Genomic DNA, 24,783 nt, shown 5'->3' with positions numbered 1-24,783 from the left:
TCCGATAGTATGTACTGGACCTAATGTGTTATGTACTAGATCTGAGCCTCATAAACTCCATTCTGTTTATATTTTCGTAAGAAAAATGACATAAAAATATTGTCAAACCTATTTACAGCCCTCGGCTTTTGCCTTATGATTATTTCGGGTGTCTTATATAATGAATCACCTGAGGGCGTGGTCCAATCTTAGATGCTGTGGTCTATCTCTTCTCGTCTGACGAGAGGCGATACGTTGAGGCACATCCGAAACACCCTGTACAATATAAGTTGCTAATTGACAAATCACATTTTTTTACATATTTGTATATGGACTTTGGATAAAAGTCTTCTAAATTACTCATTCTCACGTGAGGTGTAAAGTTATCATTTCAGGATAGTGAAAACCCCTCCAAAATGGGTCCAATCATTTTAAAGATTATCCAAAGCACACAGAAGGACAAAAAATATTCAATAAATAAGGTATTTAAGTGTGCATACAAAGGGACAGTATATTTTAATTTACTTGTACAGCTAGGGACAGAGTTTGTTGTATGTGATATAGTGTCATACCCCGTCTTCGTCCATGTCTTGACTGCAGTTGGGAGGGTCTGAGTACTTGTGGAGCAATTCAATAGCCAGGCGCTTACACATGTCTTGTTGGAAGAAAGCGTGCTGGGAAGCATAAATATATAAAAATAATTAAAAATGTATAAATTACTCTCTATGGTTCAAACTTTAATGTTTAAAAAAATTTAATATTCTTTATGGCAATAGTTGAAAAAAGTCTTTTGTAACGACACACATCGGCCTCTTGGAAAATATCTGTGAAAAAATTTTTTTTTATGCTTTAATTATTACAAATTGCAGCTGGTTTTGTTTTGCATCAGAACCCATATATTATCCTACATGTTTAAGAAAGTTTATAACTCGGCAACATTTTCATTATAATACCTAATATATCAAAACTCACTTGTAACAGCTTGTCAGCGGTGGGTCTCTTCTTGGGGTTTTTGGTGAGGGCCAGTTTGAGGAAGCCGTGGAAGAGTTGCGACCACCTCTCCCTCTCCTTTAGCTGTGGGGGTTTGAACCCCGACTTGGACATGAGGAACAACACCCTCATGGGATGCAATTCAAACATCGGAGGCTGAAGTTCTGCTAGTTCTATAAGAAAATATATTTATTATATATATTGGCCATATTTTGGCCACCATTGGCCACTATGGGCCACCTCCTAAACATTAAAGCCCAGCATATAACGCGATAAGCAATGTCAGTAATATTTTATAAACAAATTTTAGTATGACAATTCCAAAATTGGTTTTAATTATGATAAAATTATATTTTTACTCAACCTTAGATGTACATATTTACATATACCTATATATATGTGAATAAGCACATAAATAAGATATATATATATTAACATACCTATAGCTGTGATACCACAGGCCCAAATATCACACAGCTGATTGTATCCACCCTTCCTCTCAACGGCTGCGACCTGAGAAATAATAATAATTAATAATTCGTGACTTACAATTTATTAGATATGTAAGTGATGACTTATGAAGCTGTTGAGATACGTAAGCGCTTACCTCGGGTGCCATCCAGTACGGCGTGCCAATGAAGCTCTTCCTCTTGTTGATGGTAGCTGTGATCTGTGCTGATACTCCGAAGTCGGCGAGCTTCACATCACCACACTCGGTTAAAAGTATATTGGCCCCCTTTATATCCCTGGAACATATAAATTTTTTTTTATTCTTAATATACTATAAGTGATAATATATATGCATGTTTGTTTGTCAATTACAAAGGAGTGCCTTAACAGATCTAGATGTAATTTGGCGTAACGACAGTCACAGTTGGAGAAAAATTGACTTTAATATTTTTCGTATGAGTAAAATGTATGTTACAGACTTGTTTTTGTTATAGGTGTGGGTAGTTAGTAATTCTATATATTTTCCTTGTATATAATCACATAAGACGCTGTTTCTCCAACGAGCTCTTAGGTTCGATTTACATCTAAGTAGGTTTGTCTTAAATTTATTTTTTATTTATATTAAATAAACGTGATTAAAACAGCGTATAACCCACCACGCTTTTCATTAGGATGGTGGGTAAAGTAAAGCAAACTCAAATTCTGATCAGTGGAATTTAGCGTTTGACGCTATAACGTCAATTACTCATTAACAATTAGAATATCGCTATAGAGTTATGTACAGTTTCTGCTAGTGTACTTGACAAATTACCTATGCATCTTCCCCATGCTGTGTAAGTATGATAGACCGGTAAGCGTTTCCTTACACATGTAGGCGATCTGAAGTTCCGTGAGGGGACCCGTCACGTGATAGATGTCCTTGATTGGGTAAACAGAATTATTGTAACGCATCAACAAACCTCTAATCGCCATTTAAATTAAAAAAAAATAACAGAATAAGCACAGAAAAAACAGTTAGCGATTGACGATTGAAATAATCAGTTTGCTATATTAATTTAAACTAATACAAATGAGTTGTTTACAAGATTTCGTTGTTTAAAATATCACTGAATTTAACTGAACACATGAGGTCGTACCTGCAGGCTGCCCCCTCCACAATACTCCATAGAGATCCAGAGCTTGTCTCTCCTCAAATAGGAGCCGTAATAGGCCACTATGTTGGGATGCCGGCAGTCCTTCATCATCAGTATCTCCTGTTGGATGATGGCGAAGTCATCGCCGGGCTCCAGCTTGATCACCTTGATGGCGGCCAGCTCACCGCAACCGTTGAGACGTTTCGCCTTACAAAAAATATTATTTTGATTAAAATATACGGAAGCATACATCTACACTAGCGGTTGACAAGCTAAATTCGTCAACTGCCCACTTTGAGAATTAATTATTTCGGTGCCTACATTTTTTCACCTAGTGCAAATGAACTCTAACTTCTCCTAGTCACATGAAGTTACAAATCACCCCCCCGGACTCTACACAACGCCCCTATTTCTCTTTGGAACTCTTACCGCCCCCCTTTAGGCCGTCGTTATCGGGGAAAGGGTGATCTACACGAACAGAATTCGAACCTGCTACTAAATATATCATTATCCCTACCACGAGTCTGCGCAGTCCACTGCATACAAAGCGTCTCCTTTTTTCATTCATAAATCATGTCAGTCATAGTATTAACGTATGTCGTCGAACAAAAAGCGAATAACGCTTCGTAAATAGTTTGTCGTTGCAATCTCGTGGTAGGGATAGATATGTTAATTTTATTATACAGTCAAAGACTATTTAGACACCACTGACAGGCGGTGAAGGAGAACATCGTGAGGAAACCTGGACTTGTTATTTGAAATTATAAGTTTGAAATCGCCAATCCGCCTTGTGCAAGCGTGGTGATTAATGCTCCAACCTTCTATATTTGAGAAGAGGCATTTGCTCAGCAATGGGCACCGATAGGTGATCATGATATGTCAAATAATCGTATAAATTACTAGCTATTTTCCCGCGGCGCCACCCAAATCGATGTACGTTTTGCTTTCAAATGGTAAGCCTAATTAAATATAAAAATTGAGTTCATATCAAACGTTCCGCACTCGTTCTGTTTGAGCGAACTGCTAGTAAGGGGCACTAATAAGTGATAACACCTTTATAGCGATGTATGTATGTATAATTAATTACGAAAGAAATAGAGAATAACAAAACTTTCCCTGGAGTTAACAGCTCTAATTAAATACTGCGAAATATTTAGAAGTAGGTGCCTAGGTTTGTAAATACGTCATGTAGGTAGTTTTAAATTAATCAACCAGAGTTCGCCGGCTCACACTGTACACGGAGCTTTAATATTTTCATTAAAAAATTTGCCACACTATAGTATAACTTTTTTTTTGGACACGGAACGCGACATTAAACAATGTATTACTTAATAGTAAATTGATGAAAATGCTTACGATTTATGTATTAGTGTGGATCGTCAGAGTTTATAAATTAGGAGGATATAAAATTATTTCCAAGATCGAAAATTATATATACAGATATTAAATAAAATTAACTTCATTGAAGATGCGATGGTCTTAAATTTTTTTTTAAATAACATACGTGTTTATATATCGTTATATACACACGAACGAATAACGGTTAGAGTTCTCAATTTGGGTATCAGCGTTTTAATTAGCGAAACAGGCTTACGGTCAATGACCCCGCCGTAACTCGGAACAGCAAAGAGATGAATTGTATTAAATATACTTTTAATGAATAAATTTCATCCGCTTCTCACAGCTAAGCTTCTAGACGACTGATGTAGGGTGATAAAACCGTCCTATAGTTCTCCGAGTCCATGCCATGAGCTTGAAATTCTTTAATAGTATACGTATAAATATTTTAAAGTGCTTACATAAATATTCAATACAGACGACACTACAAATTTATATTTAAATTAGTTTTTAACACGCCACGCAGGACTTGCATACGAATTTAAGCTTTACTATCAACAGCATAAGATGCGTTGTGTATTTTTTTTAAAGTTTTTCTAATGTAACAAAGTAACATGCGAGCGAATTGAAGTCAAGACAACACAAAGGAAAAATAAAATTACTTATATTATTATTATTTTTTTTGGAAAGAAACACATATAAGCATACGTATTTGAGATATTCTAAACAAAAAAATATATATATAAATTCACATTTGATTTAAAAATTACGAAACATTAATCATTCATGAGGACGTTTCTCAAACAATAAAAACGAGTAAAATGTTTTGTACAATTACAACATATAAAACGAAATATATTAAATAATTTCTTATAAAACGTTAATATTATTGAAAATTTCCAAAAAAAAAAAGCAGCCAGTGAGGTCTAAAAAGCTTTGAACGATTAATTGTCACCCGAAACTAACTAAGAAAATAGGTCATAGCGTGCACTAAAATAACCCATGTAGGGAAAAAAAATACCAGCATTAAGATTTTAAATTTAAAAAATTATATGTAAAATAACAGTCTTATAAAATATTATCGTGGCGTCATATTTTTTCATATATACATACATATATATGTATATATATAGTAATCATCCAGTGCCCTTAGGGATACTCAATTGCCAGTCTCCCTCGATTCGAACGCCGTAGGTTAAAAAGAGTTAGGGTTATGTGTCTCTGTTTCAGACTTCGTGTCTCTATTAATTATATATTAAATCAGTTTCAGATGTCAGACGTAACAAGTGAACAACACACGAGCTACATATATATACATGTATTATACCTTATAACAAACATAATATATACAATTACAAATATGTCTTCATTAACTTCAATTCAAATAACTTATTATATTATGTACATGTACATAAATGTACGTGTTTCAAACTGTTTTAAATCGTGTACAGATTTGCGTGTTTTTATTCTCAGCCCTGTGGGGGGTCATTGTAACTATCAGTGGCCTTAGTCCCGCGTCAAATATAGCGCCTCTGTTTTTTCGTATAACGTGTAGTCTGCAGGGCTCCGTTGACATGCTCTCAGTATACAATACTGAGACCCCCTCGAAGTCTAGACCTATAGCAATTATGTGTTAGCCCTTCACGATAAGTATAAATAAAATTAAAATTTTCAATGATACCAGTACGGATACTAAATAACATCCAATAGAAATTTAGCAAAATATATCAAGAAATAATCTTATTTAAAACATACTATATTTAATAATTGAAATATATATGAAGAAGCGACATCATTTATCCTTAGCTATTGTTTTTAACACTAAAATTAAAATTATAATATATACCTAGTTAAGTGTGTAGTACATTTTGTTCACGGCCTCAAGTAAAGACACCATAGTTTAGTTGGTTAAGCAAGTGGATGCAGTAACCCAGAGGCAGCAGGTTCGAAACCTGTTCGTGAGACGCATATTTCATTCTACATTTTCTAGTTTGTAATTAAAAAATCATAATTTATTTATTATCATTTGAACTTTCAAGCCGGTCGTTGTATGAGATCCCGGGTATAGTGTACCCGGCCGCGCTGTCTACGTCCGCGTCACCCCGACGGAGCACGTGCTCTCATCAATTAATAACTATTGTCTCATGTACCTATGTCAATGAGAGGAGCGGATATACAATTCCGCTCATCTCGCAGCTATATGTTCAACTATTATTAGTTTTCGTGACTACATATTTAATTATATGTAGAGTAAATTTGTTTTATATCATCCAAATAATATGACTACGTGTCCATGAATAAAGTCAAACCGTAAATATTTAGGTTTTCAACGCAAAATGCTCGTAAACGATTTCATAGCTGATGTTATAGGAACGAAACTACAGAACTGACAGTATTTTGGTAAAAGGTATGGCTGGAAAGGGACATATAAAAACATATAAAATACACCCACATACAGATCATTATGTGTAGTGAACTCGAGATTCCTTCCACAGACTACAAACAGACAGTCTCTGATACTATCATATAACAAGTTTATATATATACATATATCGTATACTTTACTGTACGAAAATATATAAAAACGTTTGCATTATATTATAAGATATTAGATACTCTAAATAATTTACTTGTGCAATAATATTATAGTCGTAAGATAACGTCTATATAACTTCAGATTGCTAAAGATAAAAAACTAACAGCTGTCAGGATAATGTCAAAGAAAAGAAAAATTTAAATTCCCGCCATTTTTGATGTAAATGTCAAACAAAGCCTTAGTCCTCAGCCCGGCCCGCTTCCATGCTAAGTAATTATAATCAGGGAAAAGGTAAAAACACTGGCGACATGTTCCTCTACTGTTTAACTGGAACGACATGACAGTTGAATGTTTAGCCGCGATCACGACTGACGTTGGCTGAATGATTATTATGCTTTGGATGCAAAAAAGGTTATATAGCAACGATTAAATGATTTAAAAAAAAAAAAACGAAAATTAAAATTATTTTAAGTAAATATTTGGATTGTAATGGTTCCATTACATTATAACTTACTTATATGGGGTAGATTAAAAAAAGCAAATTTTATAAAATTCGTACTATATACAAAGAAGGTAAAAAATTGTGAGACATGAAGTAATATGTTGATATGAAATTTTAAGCATACAGAATACAATATTTTGTACAAAGAAAAAATTATATTATGAATAAAATATATATTAAAAGAAGTATTAGAAACTCAAGTACTAAAACTGTGGTATAATTGTGCCTATACCGTAAGGCGTAATCTATACATTGAAATAAACACAAGCAAATACTACAGACTATTAACTAGACAAAACTTAAAGATAAAAAAATTTAAAGATTTTTTAAGATGACAAAAAAAATCTACATTTATATGAAAAATTATAGAAAACATTAAAGAAAATCTAATTTTTAAAACAAATTATAATTGACCTTTAGAATTTTATTTTACAATATTTCCCTTTATATTATACATATTATATTTATATTGACACACGAGTCCTTTAAGACGAAAACGTGAACATGATTCTGAAGATATATATTTTGTTACTGAAATTAATTCTATTTAATTTAAATTAATCTTCTATCATGTGAGATAAAGTATAGAAGCAGAAGAAGAAGAGTTATCTCTTGACGGATTCAATATTAATTAATAATTTACACTGTAGGTGTTTATTGATAGCTTAGGACGAGTTGAGATAACAAGGATTTAGGGATCTCAACTAGCACCGCACTTAGTAGTTATGAGCCCTTCAGTATAAGTATATCGAGAATTCGCAATAAAATTCTACAATGTATTTAGTTCATAAACAACACGCGAACACACATACAAACATACGACACGAATAATAAATCTTATTCTTTGCAAGTCGGTTAGATCAATCACAAAAACCAATTCAATAATCGTCAATGGACATATCTTTTTCAATATAGGATGACAGTCAATACTTTTCTGTCATAACACGTCCGGACGGCCTTCAACTTGCCGCGAGACCTTGACCCAGGGCTCTCGGGGCGGTCTCGCAGCATCTCAATATGGGTCGAAGTGCTGTGATACGACTTAAAAATTCACAAGCAACCCTCGACTGCACCATAGTCTCTAGAATGTTCTAGATATCGCTGCATTTTCACTTTCAACGTATCTGTGTATAAAATAGTATATATATAATGTCGTCTAAAGACTACAAGACCCAATACTTCAACAGCGATCTGAAGATGCACGTTGTTGTTGATAATAGTGATGGATCTGAAACGTCGTTATTAACTGACGTTAACAAACATGATTATAATATTAATATCAATGTAAAAGAAATTTCATTCATAAATATAATATACTGGGTTTGGCCCGCGACTCGGCCCGCGTGAACATCAGAGTTGTTCTCTGCCACTACGGCCACTGAACCCGAATCGTACTTCTTGGTCTCACCGGGAATAGGATTTAGATCGGGATAAAAGGTCACCTATGTCTTCTTCCGAGTTCCATCTATCTCTATACAAAAATTTATCAAAATCGGTTCTCGGGTTAGGCGTTATAACGTAACATACTCATACTATTCTAATACCTTGATTAAAATTAAGTGATTTGATGATTTCAATGAGAGCTTTGTTCACAATGAAATATGTAATATTACTGTGAGGTAAAAATAATTAAAATTTTTTGACAAATAATTCATTATTAGACACCAATTCTAAGTGTCTCGTACTCGTGGTTACCTTCTAAACAAAACGTCCGAATTGGATAAAACAAAAAGCATTTTACTCCTACATCAACACCCTTGATAACACTATGCTTAGTTTTGATAAGGATTTACTATGACACACATTTAACGTGCTATTTTTCTTGTTACAATTTAATATATATAGGGTTTTCCATTAAGGGCGCTTGATCTTTGAAATGCAAAAAAAAATACATGTAGGAAAGATATTTGCGAAATTTTTTTTTTATTTGGAAGGTCTATCGACCCCATTATGTATGGAATATGACATCATTCAAATGACCGCCACGGCTTCGGTTGGTGGCGCGCACACGAAAGGTCCAATTTTCGATGACTCTGGCGCACAAATCGGGCTGTATTTGATCGATGGCGTGGCGTATGTTGACTTTGAGGGCATCGGTGGTTTGCGGCTTGTTGGCATAGACCTGCGACTTAAGAAAACCCCACAAGAAAAAGTCCAGCGGGGTCAAATCGCACGATCTCGGTGGCCAGTTCACGTCGCCTCCGCGCGAGATGACCATGTCCAGAAATTGCTCGTGCAGAACTTCCATCGTAGCGTGTGCTGTGTGGCACGTAGCGCCGTCCTGTTGAAACCACATGTTGTCCAGATCCATATTCTCGATTTCAGGCCAAAAGAAGTTGGTTATCATCGACCGGTATCGCTCACCATTGACGGTGACGGCCACACCATTATCGTTTTCGAAAAAATACGGACCAATCTCCTCCGGCCTCCGGCCTCCGGCCTCCGGCCCAAAATCCGCACCAAACAGTCACTTTCTGCGGGTGCATTGCCACTTGGTGAACCTCGTGTGGATTGGTCTCATCCCAAATACGGCAATTATGCTTGTTGACATAGCCATTCATCCAAAAATGCGCCTCGTCGCTGAAGATGATTTTTTTGCCAAAATCGGCGTCAACTTCCAACTGGTCTAATGCCCAGTCAGCGAACACACGGCGCTGTCTATGGTCATTAACCTTGAGCTCTTGGGTCAGCTGGATCTTGTACGGGTGCAGGCTCAAGTCACAACGCAAAATTCGCCAAGTTGTCGTCTGCGAAAGGCCGAATTCCTGTGCGCGACGCGGAATTGACTGCCGCGGGTTTTCGAGGACACTGTCGCGCAAAGCGGCGATATTCTCGGCAGATCTTGCGTTACGTTGACGCACGGGAACCGGCTGATTGTTAACTGACCCGGTTGACTCGAATTTGTCCACCAATCGACGGATAGTCGACTCGGCAGGACGATCATCGCGACCGTAAAACGGGCGAAGTGCGCGGAACGTTGCTCGAACTGAAGACCCATTTTCATAAAACAATTTTATGATTTGCACGTGCTGCTCGACACTGTAACCTGCCATGGTGGTTTGGGAGGACGGAATGAATATAACACACTGCATTTGACAGCTGTCACTCAAACAACATGGCCGCAATCAGCTGTCAAAGTTCAAGCGTCCCTATTGGAAAACCCCATATATTTTTATATAGACACGGATACTGTGACTAAACTACGGCTGTAAGGTTTATGCTCTGCCGACATTTTTCTAGATCTTAACAAGACCTAAAAGCCCGAAGCTCATTACTTGTTTGTATTGTCAATGGCTTTTGCGGCGCACGCGGAAATAGATTTTCGATTTTACACCTTGGGTTACAAAGTAGCAATTTTCCTACGGATCTAAATTTTTGGAGATAAAATATAGCTTAAAGCTTTCCTCGATAAACGGACTATACAATACTGAAAGAATTTTTTAAATCAGACCAGTAGTTACCGAGATTAGCGCGTTCAAACAAACAAACAAACTCTGTAGCTTTATAACATTAGTATTAGTGTAGATTATAATATATAAAATACATGGTCAGATTTCATTTTCGGTTATATAAACGTGGACCGGATCATGGCTGTATGTTTTGGTACATATAAAACATGTGCACTATTCTTAAATTTTTTTTTTGTTTAGACTTTGTTTTTGTTTTTTGATAACAAAACACTGGAATAATCTCCAAAAATTAAAATACATAAAGAATTATTTCTGTTATAAACCTGACACGTAACATATATTAAAATGATGAATTTGTTATATTATAATATTGAATGTCGTGAGCCCTAATTCATAACAATTAATAAGTCTTGATTCAAATAACAATATCGTAGGTCTGGTGAAGGACGCGGGTTCGACGCCCAGGCGAGGTCACGTCAAAAAATGTGAAAGTTACTTTGGATAACCGAAGAATTTCTGTATTGAAATACAATAAATATTTTTATAGATATATTACACATTTATTTATATCGACTGCTGTATTTTAATTTTTAGTTCAACTGTTAAAATATGTATTTAAAAATTTCAATATTAAAGCGGTATATACTTACTATAAGTGTGTACTGTCGGACTACATGTGCGGAGTTTAATGTTCCGTCTTCGTAATTGTCGAACACGATAATATTAAAGTGGTTATAAAACTTGTACTTTTCATTCTACTCCTGCTATTTCTCGTAAACCTTTGTTAATATAACGAACTCATAATATTTTAGTTATGTTTTTCCAACGAATAGATATCTCAGTTTAACGATTACTTTTGAGGTGGAAAGTTTTTTTTTGTTGTTTTTCCGTGAAACTGGACCGTTGGTAAAAACTCAATTATTATGTGTTTAAAAATACTTTGATATTACTTAGAGAAGTAACACAAGTTTCATCGCCTATAAGTTCAGCGAGAATTTTTAAACTCACAATAAAAGCACAAAATAATTATATCACATGCGTATGTATATGTACATATATGATGTTATTTACTATATATATATATATATATATATATATTTAGTAGTTAGGTGAAAAAAACGATGGTCCGTTTAAAATACCATACCTATACTATTTAAGTAAGATATATTAATTGATATAAATCATCAAAAAAATATAACAGTCGAGGTAATTTTATTAAAAACCTTATAAAAGTATACTTAGTGAGTAACAAGACAGTAATTTAATTGTAGCTCTCTATATCAGTCCGAGCTGACGAGATCCTTCACGAGAAATACGCTAATAACGTGTCCGGTTGATGTCGAGATGCTGTGCTCATCTGATCTCTAATGACTAATGAGACCTCTTTGTTCTGGATCGTTTCTAACCAGCCGTCCGCCTACGATGATGCTGTCCTATCTTTATTTATTCTCATCGTTCATCGAGTGACTTCTGAAGTTATGTCTGTTACCATAACAAAAAAAAACCTATTCGATAACAATTAAATTTGATAAGTTATATGTATTATGACTTTGTCCTAACATCTTATGATCTTGGATATTATCAGTTAATATAAAGTTATAAAAAAACATTTACAAACAAGGCCACTTATATATAAACACTGTAGACAAAGTCGCCGGTATTAGGAAATATTATAATAACAATATATAATGTTATAACTTAAACATATAATGACATTTAGATTACTTCAATGTTAAAAAAAAATGGCGTCAGCAGTACTGATGACCCAAATGCCTATATTCTTGGTGATCGTAGCGGTCTGAGGCTCGTAAACGGTTTGACGAATCCCTTATGTCTAAGAGGTCCTACTCCTGCAACGGCTCGAACGAGATTGACTTCAGATTATTTTTTTAGTTTCGTTTAGTCTATTGCTGTTAGCCTTACAGTTGTTACAGCGTCACCGGGACGGGTGGGTAGCCCGATGGGGCCAACCCATTTTAATTCGGGCCCGACGGTGTATACGCCCGTCTCCTGGGTGCCTCTAAGAGGCCGGACCTCGGCTTAGAGTGGAGGCTGACATCGGATGATTGGATTGCATGACGTCTCCCGACGGCAGAACGCCGCGCCGGAGCGACGTGTGTGAAGCGAGAGACTAGATTGTACCGTCGCCTCTATTCATACCAAGCGACACTCGTTACGCGGGTGACATCTGACAATTTTAACTAACCATAATTATTAATCACGCAAATGAAATGTATTCGCTTATATATTAATGTTTTATATTTTAACCTGAAGCCGCAAATTTAAAAGCTGGTTAACTTTAATGTAGACATAAAAGCTTTTGACCGAATGTAAACCAATTTAATGTGATGACGAAGTGATTATTATTTGAAGCGTTCCTATTTTTATTTGACTTTAAAATACAACACTATATATATAACAGGTATAATATATAACAGTTTTATCAAAAACAGTATAGTAACCTGTGTTTGGAAGTCACAAACAGTCATAAATGAGACTATACATGACGGATGCTCACATATTTTAATTACCATCGAAAATTATTATCAAAAATGATATAATAATACATTTCTATAGGAATTATTATTATACATTTCTATAGGAATTATTATTATTTACACTATTTATGTTTAATTTATCTTTTTCTATTCATCTATAAGGGCAGTGAGGAAAGATCGGTAAGCTTACCACGAGTTTGAACCCTCAAACTGCATACGGAGCGTTTCACGTTTCTCATTAAACGTAGGATACGTGAATACCATATTGTTAGAAGATTTATGAATAAAAAACTCTTAAGGCTCCGCGAATGTCACGATGCAAGCTTGGGGTGAATCCAGGATCCTTAGGATCAATATCCGGTCGTAACATTTCGGCGAATCCGTGGATTGTATTTATATTATCATATAACCTTAAATAAAGAATCCATATCACGGGTGTCATGTGGCGAGCATGTTTTCCAAGGCGTGCGTTTTATTCTCCGTACGTTGGTACAGTCTACGTCACACAACACGTGGTCTTTAATTTAAAGCAGTGTGGGAAACATTACGATATTATTTATAATAATAGCACTAATATATCTTATATTGTGTAGACGTGCTGTGATGTGATGTTAGTTACTTTTTAACTAAAAAAAGTGCTTTATAGATTTTGATGAAAATTTGCAATATTATAGCTCATTTAGAAGAATGAGATATGAGCTATAACCTATCCCGAAATCTCGTGAATTAAAGTTCCTACAGGAATACTTCATAGTGGAACGAATCACGAGTTCCCACGACACTACATACGGATAGTTTACGGGTTATCACTCATGAACTAACGTAAATACTGACGTGTGCACTGATATATGAATGTAAAAATGCATTCTATATTTTTCACTGACCCGAATTCTATTCTGTTGAAGTCACGAAAATATGATACTATTAAATTACTTATAATAATATTATCACAGCGAGTTCCCCAACGGAACCCTGACGGTTTAAAGTTTAAACCTTCACCATTAATGATTCAGGCAATCACAAAATAATATTATAGTTTAACAATGGCGTGTTATATATTTTTTTAATTTTATTTATTGAACGTAATTAATTGTATAAGGTCATTTTAATTGTAACATATTAAAAAAAAAATCGTTCCCTTATATTTTTATGGATACGCATCACCAGCCCCTGGATTTGACTGTGGTCTGTCCCCTACCCAGTACATTATCATCTTCAGTGAGATCGTGAGTGTCATGGGGTGAAAAAAATTACGACCAGAGTATTAATATTAATAACACACGAGACAAAAACGTGTCGTATACGTTAAGACAACTTGACATATGCTTAATTATGAATAAAAGAAAAAAAATATATAGTTAATTTAATATATTATATGTAAATAATATATTTCTTTAACAACATCATTTTTGGAACTTTTTCCATATAAGCAGATGAGAGTTAAGAGCAAGGCAAAATGTGTTCCGTATGTTATATATATAATATTATAGTGTTAAAACTACGTGTAACAATTTGGTATGTATTTGTTTTGCATTGTTGAGTTCGTAAACATGTGTATCCGTTTGTTTCGTCATAGCTCGCGACCGCTGCATGCAGAAATTATGAATGAGGAAATAACTCTGTCTCTGTTGCCTTATAATAATTAAAAATAATATAATCTATACATATGTACATTTAATATTTAATTAATATATACAGACAAAAAAAATAATATCAACTAAATTTGAAAATCGAAATTAATTATAAAAATGTATTATATCATATGTCAGAAGTTAAAAAAAAATGTTAGACAAGCATGACTTAAGATAATTAATTAAACCGATTTCCGAACGAATAAAAACACACAAATGGAAAATTATTCCCAATCAATCAACAAGACAGTCAGTCGATCAACCACGATAAAGATTGCTTTAAGTGAAAAATAAGCAAAAAAAACGTTATCACATCAGATATCTCAATATGTATGAGTTTTCACAGACACTTTCATGCTGTACTGATGTACATCAACGTGGCCTTTATTGTTATGGTGATAAGGTTGACTTTCGATAAGATCGAAACAGACATCCACAGATGGAGCATGGATTCACTGAGATAACATTCGTTCGGGGCGCATCTGATAGTGGATTACGTTACAAATACTAGTGGTCACCGGCGACTCCGTCCGCGGCTTTTGTTACAGTAACTAAGTTTCCGTATGAAAAATTAACACATCTTTGAAATTTTTTTTTTTTAATTTTTACAAACTTTAATAACTCTACATTAAATAGTTTAATAATTTTATTAAAGTGATATTTAAAAAAATAATGTGACTTAAATTATAAATACTAAGTGAAGTATAGATACACAAATATATGTATAAATAAATGATAAACATAAAGTATTACGAATGAAATATATTTTGTTTACAAGGAACAAGTCGTGAGCGTAATGTACGATATCTTATCTTTTGTGACAAAATATAGAAAAAGAAAAGAGAAACAGAGTAAGGTAGTCGCGATGATGTCTAAGAGGTCAAGGTGACCGACAAGGATATCTTATATATATATATATATATATATATATATACATATGTTTGTCTGTGTGTGTGTATGTATTTACGTATGTGTGTATGTATCTGACGAGTATCTTAACATAAAATAGAGACTCTACGATTAATATATTATACTATATATAGTACATTATATGTCTGTATTTAATATTAAGTCATTGTTTGCACATAGCATGACCTCATATAGAATTTCGGCTGGTCGTTTAACGTGAGAATGTTCACAGTTTGAATCGTATTAAATATAAAAAAATCATCAACGAGAGAGTTCTGTTACGTCAAAGGGAACTGCATGTGCTGATTTTGATAAAACTACACATTAAATCGAGATACATACCAGGATGGAATGATCTCGATAAATCTAATATAACATGATTTTGTATTTATGTCTATCTAATATATATATGTAAAAGAAAGTTGTGTTAGTTACACTATTTATAACTCAAGAACGGCTGTTGGGATATGGTTGAAAATTTGTGGGTTTTGGGTGGACATTTCATTATTTTCGATCGGATCTTATATATATTAGAAACAACACATTCCCCTAGTGTGCTAGTATCGACGTAGGTCTATAACATAGTTATCAGTTTACAGGAATTTGTATAATTAACTAATTAACACTTGATCAAACAGAACAGCCATTAAGTCTTGCGTTATCAGAGCCGTTATATATATCATTACAATTATAAGTGAACAAAATAAATTATTTTCAAGACTTACTTAATGGTATAATTCTTATATAATATCAAAATTTTTGATGTGAAAGGTGGCAACGAGCAGACGGCCTACTTGACTGGCAGTAGTGATCATCGCCCATGGACATCCGCATCATCTCTGTAGCAGATGCGTTGCCAACCTGGGTTGTTGAGGAAAAGAGAGGGGTGGGGATAAGGATATGGCAGGAAAGGGTAGGAATAGGGAAAGGGCAACCGGCTCTCTTACTTATCGGACGGAACGCAGCCATTAAAGACTACTTCACGCCGATCTTCTGTGAGAGGGCGGTACTTCCCGGTCGAGTCGGCCAATCTTCGAGCTGTAGTAACTTGATCACAGCGAGGATCTACCACCTCAAAAATTATTTATTGTGACTGTGATAGCACGGAAATCCTATCAGAATAAATTGTTCACAGACAGACATCCTAAACATACATTATAATATCAACAATATCATTAAATAAAGGTTTTTAAAGTAAACATCATTACCACATCGCGACATATAATCTGATCGAAAATTTAATAATTTTTTTAAGCAAAAATTGTTTTTAAAAAAGTTATTGTAATTTTTAAAACTTCAAAAAAATTATAAAAGCAATTGGCCCTGAATCAGACTCAGGTGAATCACTTGTGAGTCACATCACAAGGATATTATATTATGTGATGACAGACAAACCTACAACACGGAATATATATATATATATATATTTGTGATTGTGATTTTGTGATTACATGTTATTCGATAAATTCTTATATATATATTTGTATATATAAATTATACGGGTCTACTAATAGTATAATCGCCCATCAAGAGAAATAATAAATTAACTAAATAATAATCTTGTAATTTTGATTGAAAAATAACTTAATCGTTAGTTAATTTCGGATCTAACCACTAGTCGATTCTACAATAGATTTTTTAGGGTTCCGCTCCATTTTTTATAAGATGATGTTTAAATTGCTTGTCTCATCAAAAGTGCTACATCCTGACGTAGACCAACTGTCCGCTGATCAGGATCTGAAGAACAAATTTGGCCCCGTAATATGACGACGAGGTATATCTCAAAGGGAGTTTATATATATATACATACACATATATATATATATATATATAAGAATTTATCGAATAACATGTAATCACAACTTTATTTTTACTTAATGATATCGAAATCTAATGATACACAATTGTTACAATAAAAGAAAACAAACAAAAAAAAAAAAACAAATAACAAACACAGCATTTTGAGCCGGTCACAAACAAAGGAAGTGCTTAATTAAACCGATTGTAAGCATCATCATATGTGACATCCGGCCGCTTTCATCTCAACCAACTTAGATCGGAAATGACATTTCAATTTCTAGTTATAACAGAATAAATTTAAAACTATTAATAATTTTTTATATATGTCCGGACACAACACAATACTGTGCTACGATTCAGTGTCGGAGAAGGCCAGCCGTTATAGCTACAACAATAATTTTTATGAACATTTAATATATCATTACAGATGTACAGACACACAAGTTCCGTTTTTTATTTACAATACATAACTCATATTGATAGCGGATCGCTGAGTTTATTGGATACAATTTGATCAAAATTGCAGTATGAAGTACCGGGTTCTATTGTCTGTTGGACACTCGTAATATGATGGCAATAATAAAAAAAAAATACTTAGAAATAAAAATACCAAAAGTTTATATAGATTCTGATAGAGACATTGTCAAGATTCAGGATCACAATGCCACGAAGATAAACTTAATTTAGTGAATTCACTTTTTAAGTACTTTTGATACGACTATGATAAATGCAATTGAAGCGCTCGGTGAAAACGAAGCTTTTAAACCTTCAATTAATAGTTCATATTTTTATATCGTTGATAATATCTTAATTTAAGTATTTTTCTATACACTGCTATATAAATTGTGTGAAAATTAACTCGAGTGAGATGATTGCGTACCGAGGTTCGACCTAGAATCTTGATCAACGTAATCAACTCGGTGTATATAGCAACGATCATGGGTACATATAATGGCTATATTTTAGACAAGTACATTATAACCCTTTTTTTCTTGTATAAAGTTAATTTAATCTGATTTTTTACTGTATTTAGGTACGGAAACACAAATCTTATTTCATTCTCTTGTTTAATTAGTTAAAAATCTACTATGTACTATACTTTATATTTATATTAGTAGCTGTAATGGACATTTTTCATGTAACATTTTAATTTATTTCGTGTTAAACATAAAGTGATAAAATTTATTTTAATATACTATTATGATATTTATAATTATTTTTCAGCCACAAAATCTGTCTACAAGTCTAGTGTAGAAGGATCTAAAATCCATGAGTTTTATTATTTTTCACTCTAACTAAAACAGTAAGTTTGTTTCTTATAATTTGTAAATTTTATTATTTCTATAAATGCATATATTAAATATAAGATATAAATGGATGTATATTTTAAATTAATGGATTTAATGGACCTTAACTATAAAGTGAGTGATATTGATATAATTTTGCTACTTATCCTTGGAATTCAACCTGTTGTTTTTATGAGAATTTATATACATAATTAAATAATGAAATTGTTTGCTTTGTGGGGTGTGTACCACTTGCTCCTAAATAACCTAATTCAGATCAAGGTCACATAATTTCGGACTATGTTTTAAATTATTTAAAGAAACTTATATTTATATTTGCTTTAAAATTCCGATCATAGATTGAATTGACACATTAAATTAGATCGCATTCTAGTTGTCACCCAGGCACCGTTATAAAGCATAAACGAAATGAATCACCCACAAAGTTGTGTATTGTTACTCCTAATGGATTGCTGATGAGAAAAAATAGAGATAGAAAGGTCTCCTACCTTGTACACATCTCCGTAAGTGCCCGAACCAATTCTCTGAATGAGCTCGTACTCATCTTGAGGATTTCTTCTAGATATATCTGAACTTAAAACACCACCACTATGCGCCATAATCACTAGCGAGCACTAATATAATATTTATTTACACTTTCATCTCATTATTCACATAATTGTAACATAAAAACGTAGACATATTACTAATTTTTTACAACATAAACCCGACATCTCCAATTGACGTCTGACACCACAGAGTATACAGAAAATTGTGGCATGTCACGTCTGCGATTCGCTGATTTCGATTTTGTTGTCTGCGTATAAAAATAATGTCAAAAAAATTCCAAACAATTACTTTAGGATATAATAAAAATGATTCTAGTTATGTCGGAAATCCTAACGCAGTTGTTTTATTTTTTCGTACATCTATCGTAAAACATAATCATGATTGTAACAGGCCCTAGACATTTCATGATGAATTTAAAACAGAAGCTCGATTCTGATTGGAAAAAAATCTATAGTTCTTAAAGTAAACTTTATGAACGGTATAGTAAACTGCAATTTTTCTGCTAACGAGGACAAGCCCGTATTACGTACCAAAATAAAATGTTAAATATATCTTTATAAAATTAACTACACTCTCCTTTACTTATCGACATTTTTGGCTGTGAAATTTACTAACTACATTTTAATTTTTGTATTTCTTAAGCAAGTATGTATGTAAGTACATTTTAAACGGGTATTAAGTTCCAATACTTCTAGACTAGTCTAGTCTAACCTAACCTAATCTATCAGTAGTTATAAAGATGCGATAGTTTTATTTTTTAAACCCTCCCCTTAAGCAGCGCTCCTGGCACAGCGCATGCAGCCCTGGCGCTACACGTCAAATGAAACATTAAGCAAATGTTAAAATGGTATATTTATTTCAATCCAATATGTCGGCCGGCATCCGTGTAACGTGTTACAAAATTTGTTTATCGCCGACGCTACAATAATAACTTCTAACACTTTATTATAAAATTATATAATCTTTTGGTTCATTCCATTATAAGTGCACTTTTACATACGTTACATTGTCACGTAGAATTACATCAAGCGACAGGAAATTTTTAATTTCCACACAATAATCACCATTTATCTATAACTGATCTGCTCATATGCTGACCACATTAACAGCTGCTGTCACCATTATACGGACATGTCGGTTTAACTAGCTATGCATCGATATATAACAGTGAGGAATCATATAGAAATAACTTTGTTAATTGGAATGATATATATATACATATATGTGTATATACATGTATATATATATGTGTGTATGTATGGCACAGCTGATAATGTGTGATAATTATCTGGCAACAAGTTTCAACACCTCAATACATACAATGTGTAAACTCGGCATGTATTTACAACAGAAGTCTATATATTTCGCAGATGTAACAATTTTTAAAGCATTTTATATAAATGAATCAAATGTTATTGCTTCAAACGTCCAACAGTCCGCGGCCAGAGGCCAGTATAATATTCTATTTGTCGATATATATCTGATATATTTCAATTTGAACACATTCAAGCCGCAGTCAGGGCCAGGTCGGGGGATGTCGCTTTCCGCACGGATGATATGAACCTGAGACCTTGAGACTTGAGATTTTGCATTAATATTATCTTCCACCAATTTTGTACTAAACACTAGTTTATATACAGTGAATGAAATAAAATTTATTTGGTAAAGCGCTTACAACGACGGAGGCGAACGAACTCTAAGGAAATCATAGGTGACCAGCGACGACTGCTGTTACTTTAAATTCACTAAAAGCATGCTTTGGCACTTTCACCGTTCACACAAATTATACAACACGGAAAATGAAGATATGGTCTATGAAGGGAGTGATCGGCTGACGACGATTTACAATTTAACCTAGTATAAACTAACAAACAGATATACACACAAACTAACATTTCAAAATCAAAGAGATCTATTGATACCGTCGGCGTCTGAGTACCCGGAGCTGGGAAAAGCAAGACAAGCCCGGAAACGAAGTCGAATAATCATAAAATTTAGCTAAAGGATGAAGTGCTCTCGACCGTACTCCACGGAATTACCTAATAATTAATATTATCTATTTAAAATACATAATAACCAACATCAAGGAATTAACTCTAATGGTAATAGGGAGAGGTGACTTAAAAGTAATAGTAACATTAAATAAAAGGATAAAAAAACAGGTTAATTCATTAGGAGCCGGCCGGCGGCGGTCGCGGCGGTCGCGGCCGGCCGTGCGAATAAATAATTCCCTTTAAACTACTCGTGAGCAACCCGCCTCTTATATTTCCGAATTTCGATATCGCAAAATATAAATTCGACCGTACGTCAACTATTGGTTAGCGTTAATTAGTTTTTGGTTCACCTCCTGGCGGCGCGGGCTCGTGTGGATCGTTTGGGCTTGGCTTGTCTTTTCGCTTTGCCTTTGGCTTTCTTGTTCTTAGCGCCGGCTGTCCTGTTGCTCTCTACGGAGTTGACTCTCCTGTCCGACTCGAAGGAGAAGGCGGGTATGACAGTCTTGACCTCCGAGGGCGACAGACTCACCTCCAGCCTCCTCCTCCTCGACCTGGTCATCCTCACGTTGTCCAGTTCTACTCTTACTTCTACATTCCTCTTGGGCCTCGCTATCTTTCTGTTCTCCACCTTCCCGTCACTGTTCTTAGACTGTCTCCCGTTCTGCCCCTTCTCCCTTAACACCGGTTTCGCGATCTCCTCGTACTTTCTCTTCCGCGTGACTCTCGTGAGTGTAGTTTTGTCGTTTTCTATAGACTCTTTGGTATTTCTAGTTTTCTTCTCCGTGTTTTTAACTTCCTCTACGTTCTTCTTGGGCCTCCCTCTGCCTCTCTTCTGTGTCTCGGCGGTCGAGTCTGTCTTCTTGGCGGACCTGGTGTCTATTTTTCTTCTCTTCGCTGGTAGGGGCGATGCAGACTCCTTCTTGCGCGTGGTTTTCGGGAACGCTACTTCCGTGTCCTCGAGTCCCTGGCTGCTCTCTATATAAATATATTCGTCTAGTTTGGATCTAGACTTGGAGTAGGTCTTCTCCACGGGTTTGAGCGGAGAGACTTCGTAGTTGTCCTCCGTGAGATGGTGGTCCCCGGCGTCGGGCGTGTGCGCGATGTTAGCTTTGATGAGCGCCACGTCGTGTTCTATGGAGTTCTTGTTGATGCGGTGCAGCGTGTCGAGCGTGTCCGTGATGGAGGTGTCGTGGTCGTTGTCGGCATCCGTCGCTCCCTGGTCGCCGTCACTGTAGCCCCGCTGCTTGTTCTTGCTGCGACGTTTGTAGAGATCGGCTTTGGTCATGTCCTGAGGAGATGAATTAAGTTATTATTGATTCAAGAATACCGATTGGTGAGTTAAATTAGATATCTTCATATCATATCATTGTTCATGGAATAATGTTATGCTTAAATGGTTACGCATGTATCGTGCACTCATTTTGAATAACTATATTCAAACCCAAGTGAATAATTACTTTGATGTTAGGTTATGTTACAAAGCAGTTTATGTATTTGAAAAAACAAAATGTAAATACAATAATTACACAAACACACACACACACATATATTTATGTGTGTATTATCAATATATCGGTCCCTAGATGTAACAGTTACAAAGGGAAGATATATATATGAACCTGTAATTTGAACCCGCTCCCGTCGTCACAGTTAACTCCCAGCTCCTGCAGCACCTGCGTGATGGTCAGCCTGTCCGCTGGTTCCACGGCCAGGAGGCCGGCGATCAGACGTTTACTGTCATTGGATATGTTGTCCCAAACAGGACCTATAATAACAAAAAAGTTGTATTAATATAGATATAGCAAAAATCTATTAACTAATTATTATTGTAACATAATAGAGAAGAATATGATTATAAATACTTGTATATATATATTCAAAGTTTTCTGTTTCAATAATTGTCTTAAATAGAAGACAGAATAAAATTTATCTATGGAATAAATAGATCTCTCCTCACCAAACTATAATAAGAAATATAATAATGGTCTCTGTTATATACTACTAGTTGATTAGGCTTTTAATTCAATCTTTCCGCACGTCACACAGCGTTAGTGTAATAGATACTGTAAGAATTATACTAGCTGAATACCGCGGTTTTGTCCGAGCAGAACCGTTATTTATTTCGGTTAATATAAATAAAAGGTATATGACAGGAATTAAATAGCTTAGACAAAGTCGTTCCGTATTGTATTATTGTATAATGACTCGTAAATCTTATCACGTTATAGTCTCGACGAAGGTTAGTCAATGAGAATAGTCTGAAAATGCATACGTGTGCTAAGAATACATCGGGGGAGCTTAGAACCGTCAAGACTCCAACCAGACACAAGAAAATAAAAAAAAATATATACATGTATGTATGTTGTTGTAATATTTCCGCCATATCTACATATACATATATCAAAAAGCGTTTTTTATAATATTACAAACAGACAGTACAATTTTATGTGTACATATTTCATGTATGTATGTGTGTATGTCTGTGTCTCACCGTCCATAGTGAAGGTCCCCGCCCTGATCCTCTGTACGAGCGCGGCGACCGGCTCCCGGCCCCCCGGAGAGAAGGGCGCCCGCCCAGACACCAGGCAGTACTGAAATATAAAGAGGTCATAGCATATTTATGCGGAATTCATCATGCGATAGGTCGATTTATTATACATATAGAATATTGCAAGGAGTTGCAGTATAGATTTGTACCAAAAATCTTTTCTCCTTCATACTAATGACATTCAGACATGATACTCACAAATATAACTCCCAAGCTCCACAGGTCGCACCCCGGGCCGTAGCCGGCGGCCGCGCCCCTCGCGCACGACACGACCTCTGGCGCCGCGTACGGCAGGCTAAACGACCAGAACATACCAGTCAGAAATTAAAATCACAACACACCTTCGTTAGTCGTCGTCGGTTTAAATTATAACACAACCGCTGTATATGTCGTTGATAGCAAAGAATCCTTTAACATGTTGTTTAATTTCGTCTGTCACATTATTAATTCATATTCAAATATAAAAATCGCCCTCCTGCCCCCAGGGCTGGCTGCCGAGTTATAAACGAATGTAATTAATAAGTTTTTTAATGATACCTGATAACGGGGTATGAGAATGTGCTTACATATATAACCAGTGACAGGAATTACTGTACGAACACGATAGAGTCGGGGCGAAACAGTCAAGACTTATACACATACACAACAAGAGTTATATTATACGCGTTTCCTCTGTAGCTTATATAATATAAAATATGTATCGTTATATGTAAAAGAAAGCCGTGTCAGTTACACTAGCTGTAACTCGAGAGCGGCTGGACGGGTTCGGCTGGAAATTGTTGGAGAGACAGCTTAGAACAAGGGAAAGGACAAGGGATACTTTACATCCGATTGATACAGAAAAAAATAAGTTGATCAAATCGAATATATCCTTACTGTCTTTGAGGAGGAACAGAGTTCGCCCGATCAGCTACACATTCCTAGTTCTAAATCTAACGCAGACGAAGTCGCGGGCAAAGACTAGTTTAATACGTTATTGACCTGAAGCAGGGCGTCATCATCCTCTGCCGGTCGTCACAGTCGGGGAGGCGCCTCGCGAACCCGAAGTCCACCACCTTCACCTTAGCTTCGTGCAGCCGGGTGCTGCTGAGCAGGATGTTCTGGGGACGATAGCTTCATTACAATCCATGCAGAGGGTTTGCTATCGCCACATTAATAAAATTTCTAATATTTTATGGAAAAATTTGATATGTTTATTTGTTTTTAAAA

The 24,783-nt window shown here is 35.1% G+C and overlaps 2 protein-coding genes across 5 annotated transcripts in view; both read right to left on the bottom strand.

Moving 5' to 3' along the window:
• LOC116775505 (mitogen-activated protein kinase kinase kinase kinase 5) overlaps nt 1-19,230 on the bottom strand; it is a 28,450-nt gene extending 9,220 nt beyond the window's left edge. For 2 of the 3 annotated variants that reach the window (XM_061525047.1, XM_061525048.1), the window contains exons 1-8: nt 18,972-19,229; nt 2,556-2,759; nt 2,231-2,337; nt 1,577-1,715; nt 1,410-1,482; nt 952-1,142; nt 552-653; nt 170-255 (exon numbers count right to left, since the gene is read on the bottom strand). In XM_061525047.1, coding sequence (XP_061381031.1) covers nt 170-255; nt 552-653; nt 952-1,142; nt 1,410-1,482; nt 1,577-1,715; nt 2,231-2,337; nt 2,556-2,759; nt 18,972-19,082 — 1,013 coding nt within the window. In that variant the 5' untranslated portion in view covers nt 19,083-19,229. Of the gene's footprint in view, nt 1-169; nt 256-551; nt 654-951; nt 1,143-1,409; nt 1,483-1,576; nt 1,716-2,230; nt 2,338-2,555; nt 2,760-18,971 lie in introns of all 3 variants that reach the window. The other variant, XM_061525046.1, reaches the window with a different exon arrangement.
• A 636-nt stretch (nt 19,231-19,866) lies between these two features.
• LOC116775706 (ribosomal protein S6 kinase alpha-4-like) overlaps nt 19,867-24,783 on the bottom strand; it is a 44,839-nt gene continuing 39,922 nt past the window's right edge. For both annotated transcript variants that reach the window (XM_061525192.1, XM_061525194.1), the window contains exons 14-18: nt 24,556-24,674; nt 23,773-23,869; nt 23,518-23,617; nt 22,646-22,791; nt 19,867-22,314 (exon numbers count right to left, since the gene is read on the bottom strand). In XM_061525192.1, the coding sequence (XP_061381176.1) occupies nt 21,373-22,314; nt 22,646-22,791; nt 23,518-23,617; nt 23,773-23,869; nt 24,556-24,674 (1,404 nt within the window). In that variant the 3' untranslated portion in view covers nt 19,867-21,372. The remainder of the gene's footprint in view (nt 22,315-22,645; nt 22,792-23,517; nt 23,618-23,772; nt 23,870-24,555; nt 24,675-24,783) is intronic.

Source organism: Danaus plexippus, chromosome 27 (assembly GCF_018135715.1).
Source record: "Danaus plexippus chromosome 27, MEX_DaPlex, whole genome shotgun sequence".
NCBI lineage: Eukaryota > Metazoa > Arthropoda > Insecta > Lepidoptera > Nymphalidae > Danaus > Danaus plexippus.
The sequence above is the reverse complement of the archived record's forward strand: the minus strand, read 5'-3'. Positions and strand labels throughout refer to the sequence as shown.